At 45.0% G+C, this 18,070-nt stretch overlaps 1 protein-coding gene across 1 annotated transcript; it reads left to right on the top strand.

Annotated features, from left to right (window-relative positions):
- The first annotated feature begins 4,559 nt into the window (after window positions 1-4,559).
- On the top strand, window positions 4,560-14,766 carry dalrd3 (DALR anticodon binding domain containing 3). The gene is made up of 13 exons (XM_060052300.1): window positions 4,560-5,063; window positions 6,474-6,781; window positions 7,186-7,523; window positions 8,243-8,301; window positions 8,456-8,557; window positions 8,666-8,730; window positions 9,004-9,062; window positions 11,091-11,173; window positions 11,300-11,426; window positions 11,714-11,772; window positions 11,900-12,016; window positions 12,243-12,311; window positions 12,715-14,766. Exons 1-13 carry the CDS (start codon window positions 4,815-4,817, stop codon window positions 12,832-12,834), a joined length of 1,755 nt encoding a protein of 584 aa, XP_059908283.1. The 5' UTR covers window positions 4,560-4,814; the 3' UTR covers window positions 12,835-14,766.
- The last annotated feature ends 3,304 nt before the right edge of the window (window positions 14,767-18,070 follow it).

Here is an 18,070-nt window from a genome sequence, read left to right as displayed (position 1 = left end):
AATTATCTTTGTGGGTGTTTGTGTGTGTTTTTGTCTGTATGTCTGTGTGGTTATGTGTGTGTTTGTGTGTGTATGTGCGTGCACAAGCGTGTGCTTGTTTGAACGTGTGTCCGTGTTTGTGGTTGAGTTTGTGTGTGTGTGTGTGTGTGTGTGTGAGTGCATGCATGTGTGTGCGTTTGTGTGTACGTGTGTGTGTGTGTGTGTGTGTGCATGCACATGTGTGTATTTTTGTGTACGTGTTCTAGATGTTTGTGGTTGTGTGAGTGTATGCGCGTGTGTGTGTGACGGGTGGAGGGTCAATGTAAGGTGGTTATTTGATTTATTTGATTTATCATATTTTATCTTATCTTTTACAGTTTTCTTATCTATGGCAGTAAATGAAGAATGAAAATAATGTGTGTGCGTGCGTGTTTGTGTGTTTGTGTGTGCGAGGAGTTACACCGTATACAGGTGTTTATTTAACTTTTGCCCAAATATTTATTTGCAAATATATTTAAATTCATTCATAATTTAATCCTTTAACCCTTTAACTTTATAATTGTATCCTACTAAATATGTTAACGTGTATTGTGCAGTGAAAACCTATTTGAACTAATATAACGTTCTCCTAATCCCTCACTCCCTCACGAAAAAAGGAAATGAGAAAGAAATTACGCCATATATTGATTTATTACATATAAGAGTGGAAGTGCGATACACAAATAGAGACCCAAGATTTTGTCATTGTATCATACTTTTTATTACTTGCGCTACTTACAGTACCTCTATCTTGTGTTTATATTCATTACATTTCCTTGTACAGAGACAGAATGAGGGAGGGAGGGAGGGAGGGAGGGGGGGAGGAGGAGGAGGGGGGAGGAGGGAGGGTGGGAGGAGGAGGAGGAGGGAGGGAGGGAGGGAGGGAGGGAGAGGGAGGAGGGAGGGTGGGAGGAGGAGGAGGGAGGGAGGGAGGGAGGGAGGGAGGGAGAGGGAGGAGGGAGGGTGGGAGGGAGGGTGGGAGGAGGAGTTGAGCGACGGATCAGGAGAAGTGAAAGTGAAATCAAATCATGGTGTATTTAAGAGGAACTCTTATCTCAGGGAGACAGACACCGGGACCAGCAGAAGAGGGACCACACAGCGAAACCCTGGTAAGAACCATACTGTTTCAGTGTCTTAACTATTCATGAATGGTTATGTTTATGTTCTTTGTACTGCTGCTTGAGATTGTCGTCTGCTGTGTGTGTTGGTGATTTCTTTCCTGGTTTAACTCTTGGTTTCTGTTTTCTTCTCTCTCTCTCTCTCTCTCTCTCTCTCTCTCTCTCTCTCTCTCTCTCTCTCTCTCTCTCTCTCTCTCTCTCTCTCTCTCTCTCTCCACCCTACACTTCCTCTTTCCCAGCGATTCACTCTGCAATAGTTTAGTTTGAAATATGTGACATGTGTGTGTGTGTGTGTGTGTGTGTGTGTGTGTGTGTGTGTGTGTGTGTGTGTGTGTGTGTGTGTGTTGTTTGAGAGACACATTCTAGTTTCCATTTCAACAAATTGACAGCCTGAATTTAATAAAAAATCTCTTTCTTTATCGGCCCTTCAACTCTTTTTGTCTTTGTCTTTGTCTCTTTACCTCTTACCATCATCTCCTTGCCTGGTTCCATGATATTGTAAACGTGCATTCATATATATATAAGAGTTTACAACATGGTTTCTGATCTGGTGTGAACGAGCTTCTGAATCCAGGTCTTGGTGACTGTTTTGGTTCCTCAAAAGCAGTTGGCCTCCTCTACAATCCAACCTCTACTTCTCTTCTCTCTCTCTCTCTCTCTCTCTCGCTCCACCCCTCCCTCTCTCTATCATACTTATTGTTTTAAAGTATTCAAACATGTCTTTCCCCCATTTGTTTCCCCTTCATCTGACTCGTGTGGCGTGTGATGCCCTCGCAGGGATAGATCAATCAAAAACCGGTTTTTCAGGATCAATGAATGCACACACGCCTATTCTTGGACACGAAGCGTCTTCGATTCGATGTGCCAGGATCTGTGATAAACATACCGATGGAAGGCAGGCATTCTGACGCGTCGGACCATATCGCTTATGGCTGGATGTCACTACAATACAACAGGGTCACTACGACCATGTGATCGGCCCCTTAATAAAGAGGGATATTTATGTTATATGAGGGCAAAGGGTTAGGGTGATACCTGGATGATATTAGAGAAGAAAAGGTGCCTGACACTATTGTTTTATGAGAAGACACCCCCATGACTCAGTCAGATCGACCTATGGTACAAGATGTACGTAATGGGTTGTTTTTACTACCTGTTGATCCTGGTTTCGGGCCGGTTTGATTCAGACTTTGTACCCATGCTAAGGTGGTTGCACATCGGGTTCCAGGTTGGTAGAAATCAAACACACTTGAGTCTTTCCTTTTTTGCCTTGTGGAGAGATGTGGTGGTTGAACTACTACTATGAGGGCCGGGAATAATGAATGGAGTTTTGCAATCAACCGGGGAGATCATTCATTCAGTGGATTCTCTCTCTTATTGAAGACATTGTGTTTGTTCGACAAGGAAGGAAATACCTGGTGTGTGTGTGTGTGCGCTAGGTCCTATGAGGTCACCCAGAATACAATATGGGTGTCAGAGGTGCGGAAGTGGCTTGTCTTTATATACTGTATAATGAACTACCTAAGGCCACACTACCACTGATTGAGGTGAAAGGGAACCTATTATGATTTTCGACTTTTATGACCTATAAACGTTGTTATGATGATTGATAGTCATGTTTAACCTAGACAAAAAACGATGTAGATTTTCGGGAAACTCTTCCTCTCATCTGGGCGCTTTCAGCATTCTCTGTCAACGCTCGGTTTCGTCCTTCTCCGCCCCCTCGCCCCCCTCCTGCCAACCCAACTCCGTTGTGATTGGTTACCTTCCTTGAAGTACGCGATTTAACACAGCAGAGGCCTTCTACTCCTTTGATTCAAATTCTAGGACAGGTCCTTCAGAATTGTTGTATTCAGTCAGCAAGAAAGCATTGATAACAGGTCCTATTCTCCTGATCTTCTATTTCTGACGATATCTGGTCGTACATTTTGCCAGATCAGGTTTTTATTTTTAACGAACGTTTTCTACTCAATGTCAATCATCTTCCCTTTTCTGCCTTCCTTCAGCACAGAGTTTGGGAAACGGTTCTCTGGATTTGGCCTATCTTGAGGACGAAGGTGGAGGCTGTTGGGTAGGTGGTGTTGTCGGGCTGGGTGGGGGAGGTTGGAGGCTGGAGGTTGGAGGTTGGAGGTTGGAGGTTGGAGGTTGGAGGTTGGAGGTTGGAGGCTGGAGGCTGGCGTTTAGTGAGTGGTGCGGTAACGGAACCCATAATACAGCTGTGGTTGTGCACAGCAGCTGGTTATGGCGTCCGTTTCCCTCCCACTTCACAGAGGGCGCCGTTGCCAGGACGACCATTGCCGGAACGACCGCTGTCTCCTCCTCACAGAACAGAACCCCTCAAAGACGACCGACCATTTATACATTCCTACATTTTAGGTCAGCTCACTGTATTTAAATGTACATTTGGTAAATATGTTATTCAATTTCATTTAATGTTATAAAAAAATGCATATTATCACTTTATTACTGTTTTAAACTATTATGGCTATTGTGTTATATAATAGTAACACATTTTTTTTTACTATTGTGTCTGACGTGAGATACTGTAATGCCTTAATTTCCTCTCAGGTATGAATAAAGTACATACCGTCCGACACACACACTTTATTTTTGTCATTTTATGTGTGTTATTGTTGGGTCGTTTAACGGTGACCTGGGAAGCCTGATCTAATCCTAAATGAGATAGTATTCCATCTAATTTATAGGGCTACAGCAAAGAGCCTCCAATAGCTTTGTTGTTTTGTTCATTTAATGTAAAGCTAAATGTAAATTGCATTGAACTGTTAATGTATTATTCAGATATTCTTATTCATATTTGTAAAACTGACTGAGCTGCTTTTAAGCAAAAGTCTAACGACATATGTCCAACAACATTTTAAACACAAAACAAAGAACTGACGACTGCTTTAATAGAGTTAATGTTATTGGAAGTTATTGGAGTTTCTACTTGCAGAGGTTGCTCTTCAATGACACGTTTTCTCCCGGATTGCGAAACGCACGAGCGGCAACCGGGAATCTCGTGTCAGCTAAGAATGACGTCACTAACCACAACAGAAATATGCTGTGCTGAAATGCAGCGCGGCCTGTAACAAGGTTTGAACATCCACTTCAACAACAATGCTAATTTAAATATCACCAACAAAAATGCATAAAGGCCAGGCTTTATGTCTATATATTTTTTTCTCGTTTTTTGAATGTTCCTTTAATTTCTTAGCTGTCTCTTTTGTATTTTCTGTATTTTCTTTTAAAATATTGCATCACTTTTTACATTATTTGATTGTATTGTGAATAAAAATGTGTTGCAAATCAAAAAGTTGTGTCTCTTTAATTAAGCGTTTGTGTGTCGTTGTATCCCGGCGGCAGAGGGCGCTGTTCACATAGATATATATCTATGGCTGTTCAGCTCACAGCATCTCGCCAACGAGGAAATAGATCCCCGGGAAACAATATCTACATGTAGGTAGTTCCGCTTGGAAATACAGCATCCAATGCAGTCTTTTGCAGCTGGTAAGGGGGTCGATTGGTGATCAATTGCAGGGGGCAGGAACGCGTGGACTCGCTTATTGGGAACCATAACAGCCATCTACATCTATAACGACTGATACATAGTATAACGAGCAGCCCGCGATTGCACATAATCCCGACGAGCTGACTTGTTCAGCGTTTAATGTGGACGTGATGGAGAAAATCGAGGAGTCGTCGCCTCTCCGGATCACCCCAACCGTGCAGGCGCTGAGCTTTGCTCTGAGGGGGAAGCGTCCCAATACTCCCGGTGCCCACAGCGGTCGGGGTCCGGGCGATGTGGACAAATCTGGGGGTGAACCGGCGGACAAGCTGTGGTTCAAGGAGAGCAGCGCCAAGAACCTGCGGAACCGAGATTTCCTCTCGCCGACCACGATGCTCAACACGCTGTACGCTGACGGACAGGTTGGTGTCATGACTGGTCCGCTGGAATTCAGCATTCAATCTAAGTTATATTCTATGCATGTTTACAGTGCTAAGGGGGGCAAATGTTCGTAAAGGTTGGAATGCAACGATTTATAACGTCTTGACAGCACTGGACGACACCTCTGTTGACATCTAGACACGTGACTATCTCCCTCCCCCCCCTCTCATTTGACGTCTTACAATCTTGGCCAGGACAAGTAAATGACGATTTCAAGTTAAGTCTCTAACAGGTTCCCAATGATGCATAAAATGAAGTAACGTTACGGTTATTGAGTCTCCATGGTTGACTTTAGGAGCGTTGACATTGCAACATCACGCCCGGCCGAACAGCGGCCGCCCGCGGCATCAATTATAGACCCCTGGATGACGGCTCCAATATGGGTCAGAATAACACGCACCCCTGCAAGGCAGACAAGTAGAGTAAAGTGGTGGTTGATTAGTATTTCGTCTGTTCTATCTCGAAATGTACATTTGCCGGATAGCCTAGATGATGTGAGGTTATGAAGAATTATTGATTGCCTGGTTCTGTGTAGGCCTATCTGTAGGTTTGACCTATTAAATCCAACCACAATGTTTTAGCTATATGTGCCTGGCGTTTAGCCTGGGTCTGCCCCCACCTCTTAAAACACATTTGTATGCACTACCGTTTACTTTAAAGCCCATTTCTAAAGGATAATTTTGGCCAATGAGAAAAGTGGCCTGATGACCTGTAATTATTTTTGACCCGCAATCAAATCCACTGTTAAAAGTGGCTCAAACTTTGCAGCCTTATGCAATGCTCATGACCTGCAGTGTAATGAAGAGAGTATTTCCCCCACACCATCATAGCTGATGGATGGCTATGCCAGCTGAACTTGTAAAGCCCAACAACTGATGAATGTGTTTGAATACTTTCAGTCTGTACAATGTAAGAACCAAAACACATCCATCATTCATGTATTCTTTAGTCACCACTTACTTATGGTCACCGCTTTCTTTTTATTTATTTTATTTTGGAATATTTATTTTTGCGTTTTTATGCTTTATTATAGAGTGAGCTAGAGAGGAAGGTACGGGAGATAGAGGGGAGGACATGCAGCAAATGACCCCGGGCAGGACTGGAACCCGGGTCGCTGTGTTCAGGGCTGAGCCCATATGGTACGAGCTGTACCCAGTGAGCCACCGGGCGCCCCCACCGCTTTCTTGTTTTGAACAACGGTTGGCGTTGGTAATACAAGGTCATGGCATGTAGGTTTCAGTGCACCAGTAACTCACACTGACACATTCCCCCTTCGTCCGACCCCACCCCCACCTCCACCTGTAGCACCCACCTACTCAGAGAGGATGAGGGGGACCTCATTGAAACACGCACCTAATATGTCTGCTCCCTCTTGGTCGCTCCTCCCCCAGGTACCCCCCACGGTCATGTCCCGGGTGCTCTCCCTGCGCGGGGGCGGGGTCCTGCCCCTGGCGGGGGCCGAGGTCATGGGGGAGGGGCTGCGGCTGAGGGTGGACCGCGCGGCGTCCTTCGGGGCCGTCCTGGCGGGCGGGGCCAGCGAGTACATGAAGCCCTCGGTGCAGAGGCAGGGCCGCGTGGTCATCAACTGCCCCGCGCTGCACCCACGGCCCAGCGGCCCCTCCCCCGCCACGCTGACGCTGGGCCAGCTGAGGACCGTGCTGGTGGCCGACCACACGGGGGCGCTGCTGAGAAGACAAGGGTGAGCTGAACGCTAGACTGGTCCACATGGGGAAGAACTGGCGCTCATGATGAGGGGATAAGGCAGCAAGGGGACACGCTATCAAGGCGAAAATGCAGCAAGGGACAAGGGCAGCCGGTTATTAAGGTGCCAAGGCAGCAAGGTGACAGGGTAGCTAGGCATCAAGGGGACCAGGCAGAAGGGTGGCAAAGTATCGAGGCGACAAGATGGCAAGTTTACCAGGCAGCAAGGTGACAAAGCAGAAAGGGGACAGCAATTAGACAAGGGGACAAGGTATCAAGGGGACGAGGCAGCAAGGGGACGGGGTAGCTCGGGCACAAGGCAGCACGGTGACTAGGTGACTAGTTGACAAGGGGTCATCCGAGGTCACAAGCCTCCGGTCTCTGGTTCCTCCCGGGCTCTAGGCTCACCGTGTCCTACTGCCCCGTGCTCCCCGAGGGGAGTGACGTCATGGCCTTCCTCCACACGCTGGGCGTGGACTGGCCGACGGTGCCGGCCAGCTGGAGCGGGGCGCAGCGGGAGGAGAAGGTGCAGGAGGCGCTGGCGGGCTCCCCCTACCGGGAGGAGGACGAGCCGGGCCAGAGGAGAGGCGGTGGGGGGAGCCGGGGGGAGGAGGAGGAGGAGGAGGAGGAGGAGCAGCAGGGGGGAAGAGAGAAGGACGGAGCGCTGCGGGTCAACCTGAAGAGGGTGTTCCAGGAGGAGGGGCTGGCGGGCTACGACCCCAGCCTCGGCACCTGCACAGGTGAGCAGAGAGGCCGTCGTTCATCTGCTTGTTCGTTCGTTTGCTGCTCATTCTTGAGGTCACTCGATTATGCAGTCATTCATTCAATTATTAATTCACTCAATTATGCAGTCATGTCATTCAAATTATTAATTCAACCATTCACTCATTGATTCAATTGTTGATTGACTAAATTATGCACTCATTGATTCAATTATTAATTTACTCATTCATTCAAGTATTGTTTATTAATGATTGAAATCCACCACACCATTGACTGTACGGTCATGCATGGTAGACACTAAAGAATAATTAGCCAGATTTTGTGCCCGATTTCCCCCCTCCGATTCTGGTCGGCAAAACCCAGATTTGTTGATGGTTCTACCGATTTTTTTGTTGAAAAAAAAAAGAAAAGAGGACTATAAAAAGAGAGGACCTTGTGTTTTTTCTCCTCACCTTGCACACCATGTTTTTTTATCATTAAAGGCACAATTTTGATTGTTACAGATTGGCAAGAATTCAGGTTTTGAAAATCAGGATTTTGGTTGTTGTGTTGGTTGTGTGCTCTGTTGGCTAACATTTTTCCTTCAACAATCACAATGACCAACACAGTTCAATGTATCTTGAACCATCGTTGAGTGTGTTCTCCCACGTTTTCTAAATTAGAAAAATGCTCTTGGCGAGAGCAGAGGACGTGACGAGGATAATAAATAAGTTTCCACCGTTGTGTGTGTTTACAGTACAACGAGACAGTGTGTCCCACTTGGCACAGCTGGAGCATGCTGCAGCAGACTGCAAGGTAACGCGCACACTCACACATTATGTTTTTGGCCTGGTTTCTTGGAAAAGGATTCTTAATCTTGGATCAAGATTTTGGCATAAGTTTACAGCTAACTGCAACAATTGCTCAGTGCAGGAACGCTTCATGTTTCGGCTTTTTTTTGTCTAAAAAGGAAACCATGGCAACAGTGCTGCATGTGATGTCCTGTCGGGACGAGTTCCGTCAGCAGCAGATAGCCATGTTGTGGAGAGCTTCAGGCGCCACACACACACAGGTAACGCGCACGCACACAAGTAACGCAAAAGGTAAAGCGCACACCCAGAATTAAACTGTTTCCAGCTTTCGCAACTTTTCTGATGTTGTTGTTGTTGTGTTTCCTCAGAGACATGTGGTGTGTGGGCCTGTGAAGACACCTGGCACAAACCTTACCGCTGAACAGTACCTCCAGTAAGACTTCTCTATTTATTCACTGTACTGTACCATTCAAAACGGTGCTAAACTTTACTTTAGTCTACTGTACTCTAGCATATGAAACTCTATTCAACTTTACTATACTCTACTAAAGTCTGCTATACACAGGAAGACCGGGTGGGGGCGGAAATAGAGCCAAGAGTGATGAACGTGGGTCGTTTCAGAGAAAGAGAAGGTTGTTTATTGGAACGGCTGCGACAGGAAGTTTTGTTTGTTGATGCGACGCCACTGGCTTCCTGTTTCCTGCAGGCTGAGGAGAGGGCAGATGAAGGACGCCTCAGAGATGAAGTATGGAGACCAGGTGGAAGGTGTGTGTGTGTGTGTGTGTGTGTGTGTGTGTGTGTGTGTGTGTGTGTGTGTGTGTGTGTGTGTGTGTGTGTGTGTGTGTGTGTGTGTGTGTGTGTGTGTGTGTGTGTGTGTGTGTGTGTGTGTGTGTGTGTGTTAGTCCTACCATCATCCAACAGGGAAACCCAACCTTGTACATGTGGGGAAACTCTATGTGGATTACACATTCTGTTTTCCCCACCCTGCTACCGTTTAAAACCAAGATGGTCTGCTGGGTGAATGATATTATCTTACTTTTAAGAAGGAGACTATTAACTATTAAATCATTAAGCATTTGAGCGAGAGCGACTTGCATTGATTTGTGCTTTAGATGCTTGTAGTTAGACATTCCTGACACCTTTCACATGGTACAGGCTATAGATTAACTAGTGATCACTTAAATTCATCAATTTTATAATTTAATTGGTTATAGGATTATGGCAGGGGTTTTAAAGTTGATAGTGTATCGAGATCTACCAAGCAAGCCATATAGAAAGCCATAGCGTAGCCACAATTAATTGTGCACCTATATAGAACACTGTTTACTGACACAAAGATAACGTTTTAACAATAATACATTTATTGAAGTAAATGTGCGAGGTGCAAAGAATAAGTACAAGTAGGCCTAGGACTGGCCTGTAACAACACAACAGGCAGAAAAACAACCCAAATAATACAATGCCTAATTTAAGTTTAAAAAGTGGTGTCCCTAGTGGGACGCCTGGCACTGAGAGGAGGAAGCTAGTCTCTCATAGTCCGGACAGTAGGAGCTGAGTGCCAGCCCCAAGCAGGCTGCAAGGTGGTCATCAGTCATGGTGGATCTGTATTTTGACATTTGTGAAAAGGTAGACTCTCACAAATATGTTCATCCAAAAAGTGCAGTCAAATTCTGTGCAGTTTGTCTGAGGTTGGGGTACTTGTCTTTCTGCAGTAGATTCCAGAATTGGACCTTCATATCAGATGTTGCTCTGGATTGCAGCTCAATGTCATTTTGCAGTGTGAGGATCTCATTCTCAATAGCACAGCTATCCAGGTTGAAGAGTGATGCCACTTTGGACGTTATACAATCCACATCTATATTTTCACCAAATGGAAAACAGAGATACTGACTGACAACAGGTTCAATTAATGCAAAGTCAGTAAAGCGCCTGTCAAATTCTGACAAGATGCTCGGCACTTGACCATCATAACTTGCCATCTCTCGCTCCCTTTCGAGTCCTTAGTTACAACCTAGCAACCATACCCCGCATGCGCAGATAGGGGCGTGTGAGATTTTTTCCCCCCGGTATGCCTGATATAGCCTGTATTGTACAAATATAGGCAAAACACTGTCTTTAAGACTCATCAGAGAATATCTCCGTCAGTTCGGCCGCGGCGCAATGAATGAATATAGATCGTAAAAAAAAAACATTTATTTTGACAAATGTGCCCGAAGTTACTACTTTACAACCTCGTTGATGACCAACAATTAGAAGGACATGTGGCCTACTTTTAATTCAGCCTTTGGTGAAATCTTTCCTGCTGTCGGCTCCCAGACCGTAGTCGAGGAGCACAGGAGTGATGTTACTTCCAGGGCCGATGTTCTCTCGGGGGGGGGGAAACACCCTTCACTTTGACCGGCAGTGGATCTGCTTATAGGTCGGAATGAAGCGGCCACCGATTATTGACAGGCTGGGTACTGTATTCGTAGTTCCACTGACTTAACAGTACACGTTTGCACAGACACAACCGGACTCGTTCATTCACTAAACTGACATGTGAAACCGCTCGCTCTCCTCGCTCGTCAACTCACTCACTGAACGACTCCAACTCAGCCCTCGATCGACTGGTAGACTGCGATGGACTGGTTGGGCACCCCTGGATTATGGTGTTATGTACATTTGTATATTTATACATATATATTTGTGTACATGGGTGAGCAACCATTATGTTAGCAGTGGCTTCCTGGCTGAAGATTTAGCTACACATGGCGCTAATTCATGTGACATGTGAAATGTCATTCCTCACCACAGGTCGGACATGGGATGACATCATCAGGGTCATGACCTCTGCCACCATCCGATTCGAGCTGCTGTCAACTGTGCACACCAGTCCTGTGAGTAAAGTGTGTGTGTGTGTGTGTGTGTGTGTGTGTTTGTGTGTGTGTCTGTATCCCTGTCTTTCCTCTGTGTTCCACCAACAGCATGGGAGCTCTGCTATGATTGACGGCTCTTCTCCACAGGTCACATTGGATCTGCAGAGGGAAGGGGGCGTGTCCACCAAGGGGCCGAGGGGCGGGGTCTTTGTGATGTATAACTGTGCCAGACTTCACACGCTGTTTGACAGCTACGAGAGGGGGGTGGAGAAAGGTGAGAAGTGTTTCACATGCAGACACAAGCTACTGGGTTCAATCCCTATTCCAATCAATATTTACACCCTACTTGTAGGCTTCCTTGTGCAAAATGCCTAACCTCTACGTGCTCCTTACTGAGCTGTCTCTGAATGCTCACTAAATCCCTTTGGATGAGAGCGTCGGCCAAATGATAGTAAACATTATTCTCCTGCTTTCCTGTGCTTTGCTCAGTGGCCTCTAGGGGGCGGTGTGGACATGAGGTAATTGATGGGTTTCTGAAATCTTTTCTTTTTTTTTCTGCAGGACTGTATCCAGAGATACCAGAAGCTTCACAGCTTGATTTCTCTGCTCTTAAAGAAGAGGTACTCCAACGCTTGGCTTCTTTGCTGAAAAAAATCTCTGGTTGTGTTGTATTCTCCGGAATAGTCACCATTATTTGTTTTGTTTATCTGTTGTCCTCTGCCCATTTTCTTTGTGTTTGATTGACAGGGTGAGTGGATTCTCCTCTTCAATTACCTCATCCCGTTCTCTGAGCTCCTGGACCAATCGGGACAGTCTTTGGACTGTGAGGGGGGAGGGGCCAGAGTTAACATTAAGACTGAACAGGTCAGTGGAAGATGGACATTACATCACATTATACCCAATGTTAATCCATATAATTTGTTGTGGGGAAGAAAAAATGTAAAGCTCCATTCACTTTTCATTTTGACCTTGTCAGATTAAAATGATAGGAGTTTATTTGTTTAAAGATAAGAGATTGCGCAAGCAAGTTGAGGATATTGATGAGGGTTATTGATTTGAACTATTGTTGAACCATGATGATGTCCATTAGGTGTGCAAGTTCCTGGTGGCCCTCAGTAAAGACTTCAGCTCGTACTACAACAGAGTCCACGTACTTGGGGTGAGTCCTGTCCCTGCATACAGCCACTCCGAAAGATATAACGTCATTGTTAACTGTTCATGTTACCGAACTGTTTTGAACCCTTATCTATTCCATATAATGCAAATGCATTCAAGGTTCACTCCTTGATGCATCATTTTTGTCTGTTCCTTCAATTCATTCGTATGTAATAATAATTGTACACTACAGAGTAAGGATTGATTAAGGGACATTTTAAAACCTTTGGTGTCTTTGAGTGTTTTGTTCCGCTGCGGAGGGAGAGCTGTCCTTCGGAAGAGATCTGTCGTGGAAGAAAATAAGCGAACAGCAACTTGACTGTCTTCACCATTTCATAATTGTTAACCCAACTTGCGGCTCACCCGGAGTGTTTAATATCCGTTTCTGTGATTCCTCCTCCCGTCAGGAGCCCCTGCCTCACCTCTTCAACCAGATGCTGTGTCGTCTGCGGATGTTGCGGGCGCTGACTGATCTCTACCACAGCGCACTGGGGACCCTGCACCTCCCCCCCATTAGGCAGCTATAGCCGACCCCATGCAGCCCTGAGCAGAGCAGTATCTGGCGACTACTACTACTACTACTACTACTACTACTTCCACTACGACACTCTTCTCGTCTGTAAGTGAACAATTGATCTTTTAGGTTGGTGTTGGACGCCCCATCCCCACCAGTCGCTTCACCAAGAAGATGAATCGATATGATTTCCTTTTGCCCTCAAGCTCTACCCACCTAGATGACACACTGCCGCCTAATAAAGCACTCGTAAAACGTTGGCTCCCAAAGTACGAAGCGGTTTATTTGGCCTTTCTTAGCCCCCCGGCTGCCTTTAAGATATTACTTCTGCCACTTATTGCCAAATATTAAAGAGTTTTAACAAATATTGAGGCCAAGTTTTGCCGTTTTTAAAGACCAATATGTGTCTCGATTTTATTATGCTACCCCTTAATTACCCCTCACCCATTCATTAAACCTCTTCACCCTCTATGCACAATTTCTTGTTTCCACCTGACTATTTCCACAGCAGGCTAGCATGCTAAAGCAGACCTAGTCAGCAGTCAATACTTCCCACCCACAGCTTAGCTTCTCTTAGCTCCCTAGCTACTCCTTGCTATCGTTAGCTTGCCTAGCGTAAACCTGGTTTTGTCTTGAGCTTTGTCAAACTCCAAATTCACCGCTTTTATCACTCCCAATTTAGCATTAACGTATAACCTTTAAGGATAAATAAGAGGATTCTTTAAGTTTTATCTGATACCCACGAACCATTTCCCTCGATTTTCCACACCGTATAGAAGTTGACCTTGTATTTGAGGATGACCTACATATATATTAGAAATATTTATTGTTGGTTTCAAAATAATTGTACAGAATTTTGCTTATTTAAGTCTTAATGCTCTATTCCTTGAGATAATTATATTGACGTACTCTCCTCTTGCTGTGGTCAAACAATTGCCAAATGTTTTTTGCTATCAAGCTTGTTTGTATCATGAATCCAATGGGGTTCTACACACGATTGAAAGGTAGTCACGATTAAAGACCAGTATTGGGGGAAATGTGCCATATTGGTAGAGAAAAATGCATGAGGAGAATATGAATTATATTAAGCCTTGTCTCCCAAAATGTGATTTTCAGCTGTTGGTTTTGGTTTTGTTAAGTTCTCTAAAAGTGTATTACAGTTTGAACTGATGAAGTGTCCTATTTACCTTTCTTTTTTTTTTAAAAAACATTCACATTCTATGATTTCTCAGAGAAGATGCCTTTTTGTGGCACAAGTCTTTCTTTGTGTATCCATGTCTGCCAATGTCTGACGTCACTTATGTTGAATGAACCAAATGGTGCTCTCTCTGTGGGAAAGTTGACTTTAGATTGGAGGGTATTTTCAGTGGAGGAAAGGAATGTTCTGTTAAAAGCTTGCTAGTGTTATCTCCTATACCCTGTTCCCTACCATGTGCTGGATGCTATTATGAATACAGGGTAGAGAATGAAATGGTCATTCTCATTCACTGCTCATGTTGTACTGCATGCATCTTATATATATATGTTAGGTTGAACACCCCGCATGCATCACAGAACAGTCCTCCTCACACACACACACACACACACACGCAGATACAGACAGGCAGACGAACTCTTCAGGATACTGCTGGTTAGCTCACTGGTTTTTCCAAAACGGCAAAGTGTCCATTCAAATAACCAGGATGTCTGCCAACTTAAAAGCTATGTGAACATTTTGTAGTACAGAATTATATTGTTGTTGCCTATCTTAAGAAGAATAACCCTCATGATTATCTGAGCCTTGAGTTCATGAAGTTGACTATATATTGTTGTAGTATTTACACAAATAGGAGCATCACCGTTGCATTGAATAACGGCACCTGCAACAATCAATGAAATCATTCAACACTTGACGGCATCTCGCTAACGTGTAAACTAAGGACCAGTAAACACATTTCCACATCTATGTTGGTGAGTTTGTTTTCATTGTTCCCTAATGTTGTTCATGACGGGTTACCTTGCTACCAGGTAGCTTTCATCCTGAATCCAAAGTGTATATCTATGAAGTTGTCACCAGTTTTCCGATTTCAACCTGGAGGAATTCAAAATGAGAAGAAAAACAGACAACCCTTTCATTGATCCCTTCTCTCTCCACTTGTTCCCAGAAGGATGTTTCATTCTTTAAAGTCACAATGTGTGAGATTGAGCCACTCCCAGTTCAGATAAAAAGGGAAAAAAGTACAATTTCATTCAACTGTGAGCCCCCCCTCCTTTCTAGTTTCTGAATCTTTTCATGACTTTGAAAATGCAGAGGATACCTCGGTATCCAGGCAGCATAGTTTCCAAGCAGTTATAACTTTGAAACTAAATATTTGGGTCCCTATTCAGTATTTCTTCTTTATCTTCTGCAGAGATCTGTGTAACGCCTAGATCATGCCTTCTCCCTTGCCACAGCGGTAAGCAGGCCTATCTCCACACACAGACTGCACCGTCGGACAGACATGAACTCTGACCCTCTGATGCACTACAGATAGATTTTATCTTGTACTCTGTCCCCCACCCCGAGGCCATGAACGTACACGTTGGGTTCTCTCCCCGGTTTCTGGTTGGATGGTAATGTAGCATTGGTGCAGCACTACCTTCCAGTACAATGAGCTAGTGGTAGGCTATGATACAGTACGTCATGTTTTGTGTGAGGACAATTCAATGGTTCGGAAATCAAAAGTCCAACCGTATCTTCACAATGCTTTTCATGTACTCCCTAAAACTTGTCATGCTAAACAAGCCGCTGGAGTACCAGAAGCGTCGCCATCAAACCAACGGAATGCTGCTCTCTCTTTGGAGTCTGCTAGGGGGGTACTTGGGTCGTCCAGGTGTGCTGTTACCCAGAATGCCTCAGCTTCCGCAGCAGCCTACAGATCAGGTGAACAGCTGTAACGTCAAGCACTGGATCTTTCTTGTACAGCCACAGTTGACTTCATTAAGAGTTGAATAGAGTATCTCTCAGGAATTAATTCAGTTCATTATTGATGTTCAGTGATGTCACTGATGTGCATATGGTGCATCATAATATAACCGTCATATACATTTCATGTAATGTTTTGGTTATAAATGTATACGATTATAATTAAGCCCTAAGGCAATGTGAACCAACCCAACATGCAATGCTACAAAATATACGGACAAAACATAAGCAGGAATACATATACCAACACTATTAAAATAAATTCCTATAGACATAGTCATCTTACATTTATATTGTGTGTGTGTGTGTGTGTGTGTGTGTGTGTGTGTGTGTGTGTGTGTGTGTGTGTGTGTGTGTGTGTGTGTGTGTGTGTGTGTGCTCTCTGTCCATCTGAAAGGTGAACGAGGGGTCACTGCTAGATTCTCTCATTTGAGGAGTCATCTGGAGCTGCTCACGCTGTTGGACAGGGCCCACAGCTGGGCGTGTGAGTGGGTTTAATCTCCATTGATGTTGCTTTTTATTTGATGTGATGATCATCAAACTGCACTGCTGAAAATGTATTCATCGTGCCAATTATTCTTCATATGTGGAAAAAAATAAGTGACTGTGTGCATGTGACTGTTCGTGTGCCTGTGCGTGTGTCCGCGTCTGCGTGTGATTACATACACACATCCAATGTGTTGTGTACCTTTTTATTAAAAGTAGGACACACGGGTGCCTGGGCATGTGTCCAGTTATAAAATTAGGTGTGTGTGTGTGTGTGTGTGTGTGTGTGTTTCTATCTGTGTATAAAAAACACACACGCACCTACATCTGGCGCAGTTGTGGTAACTATGTAAATTTTTCACTGCGCGTGTGTCCTTTGGATCGGAGAAATCCCAGAGTCTCTCTGCTCGCGAGGGCCACACTAATCAAATGGACAGTCTGGCCTACCAACGAGGTCAGCCCGCCGTGGTGACGTCTGAGTGCAGTACACCAAGTTCACCACACGGGGGTGGTCTTTCGACGTGAATTTCTTTTTCAACAAATTATGGTTCAGCCCAACCTGTTTCTCACGCTGAAAGACACAAACGGGAGGTAATTTACTTTTTGGAGTATTCTCTATCAATGGGATTAATTTTGATGAAAATAAATCATAACCATTTTAATATTGAATTAAATGCTTTGTTTTTAACGTAATTCAATCAGGTAGTTTTTATACGTAATACAATATCCTATAATCATGATGTTGTGGATGCGTGTGTCTTTGTCTTAACGATGATAAACATACTGATCGTGTATTTGTAAAAATCAAACTAATCTAAAACACATATATTTTATCTCACTTGACACAGATCAGTCTTCTAAGGACAACGTTTTTTTTCTCTCTCTTTTCTATTCAGTCTTTTTTTTTTTTGCTGTCTGGTGCCTTTGGGTCTTCTCTATTCACATTCCCAGCCAATCAGAACGTCCCATCTCCCAGATCCATGTTCAGATGTCAATCAACCCCCCCTTCAGGCACCGGGCTCGGGCTGCAAGGAGACAATAGAGGCCGAGAGAGGGAGAGAGAGAGAGGGAGAGGCAGACATGAAAGTGGGTAAAACACACACACACACACACACACACACACACACACACACACACACACACACACACACACACACAGTTGGATGTAAGAAAGAGAGGTGAGGAGGGGAGGGAAGGGGGGAGTACCGAGTAATCGCTGAGAGCAAATGTAGAGCATTGAAGAGGATGAATGAATCGGGTCGGGGACGCCCTGAGTAGTGGGAGGGAGAGAGAGTGGGGGGAGAGAAGGGGAGGGAGAGAGAGTGGGGGGAAAAAGGGGAGGGAGAGAGAGTGGGGGGAGAGAAGGGGAGGGAGAGAGAGTGGGGGGAGAGAAGGGGAGGGAGAGAGAGTGGGGGGAGAGAAGGGGAGGGAGAGACAAAATGATGGCCAGGGACCTATAGAGGGCAAGGGAGATCGAGATCGAGTGAGAGAGAGAGAGGGCAGACTGGGGGAGAGTTGGGGTGGGTGTGGGGGGGGGGGGGGGGGGGGGAAACAAATGAGAAATCGAGCAAACAGAAAGAGGGAGCAGCATGAGCTCACCACACAGACAGGAGAACGGCAAGAGAGATAGAAATAGTGATGTGTGACTAATGGGAATACAGGAGAAGGAAGAAAGAAAGCCAAAGGGTTAGAGAAAGGGGCATTTTTTTTCTTCAGGTGTTAGTTGTCACAGACCATAAGAAGAGGGGTGACGGATGGATGACAGATGGATGACGGATGGATGACGGATGACTGAAGGATGGATGGTGGATAACGGTGC

The sequence above is a fragment of the Gadus macrocephalus genome, chromosome 1 (genome assembly GCF_031168955.1).
Source record: "Gadus macrocephalus chromosome 1, ASM3116895v1".
Lineage (NCBI taxonomy): Eukaryota > Metazoa > Chordata > Actinopteri > Gadiformes > Gadidae > Gadus > Gadus macrocephalus.
Note: the sequence above shows the minus strand (reverse complement) of the source record. Positions and strands in the feature narration are given on the sequence as shown.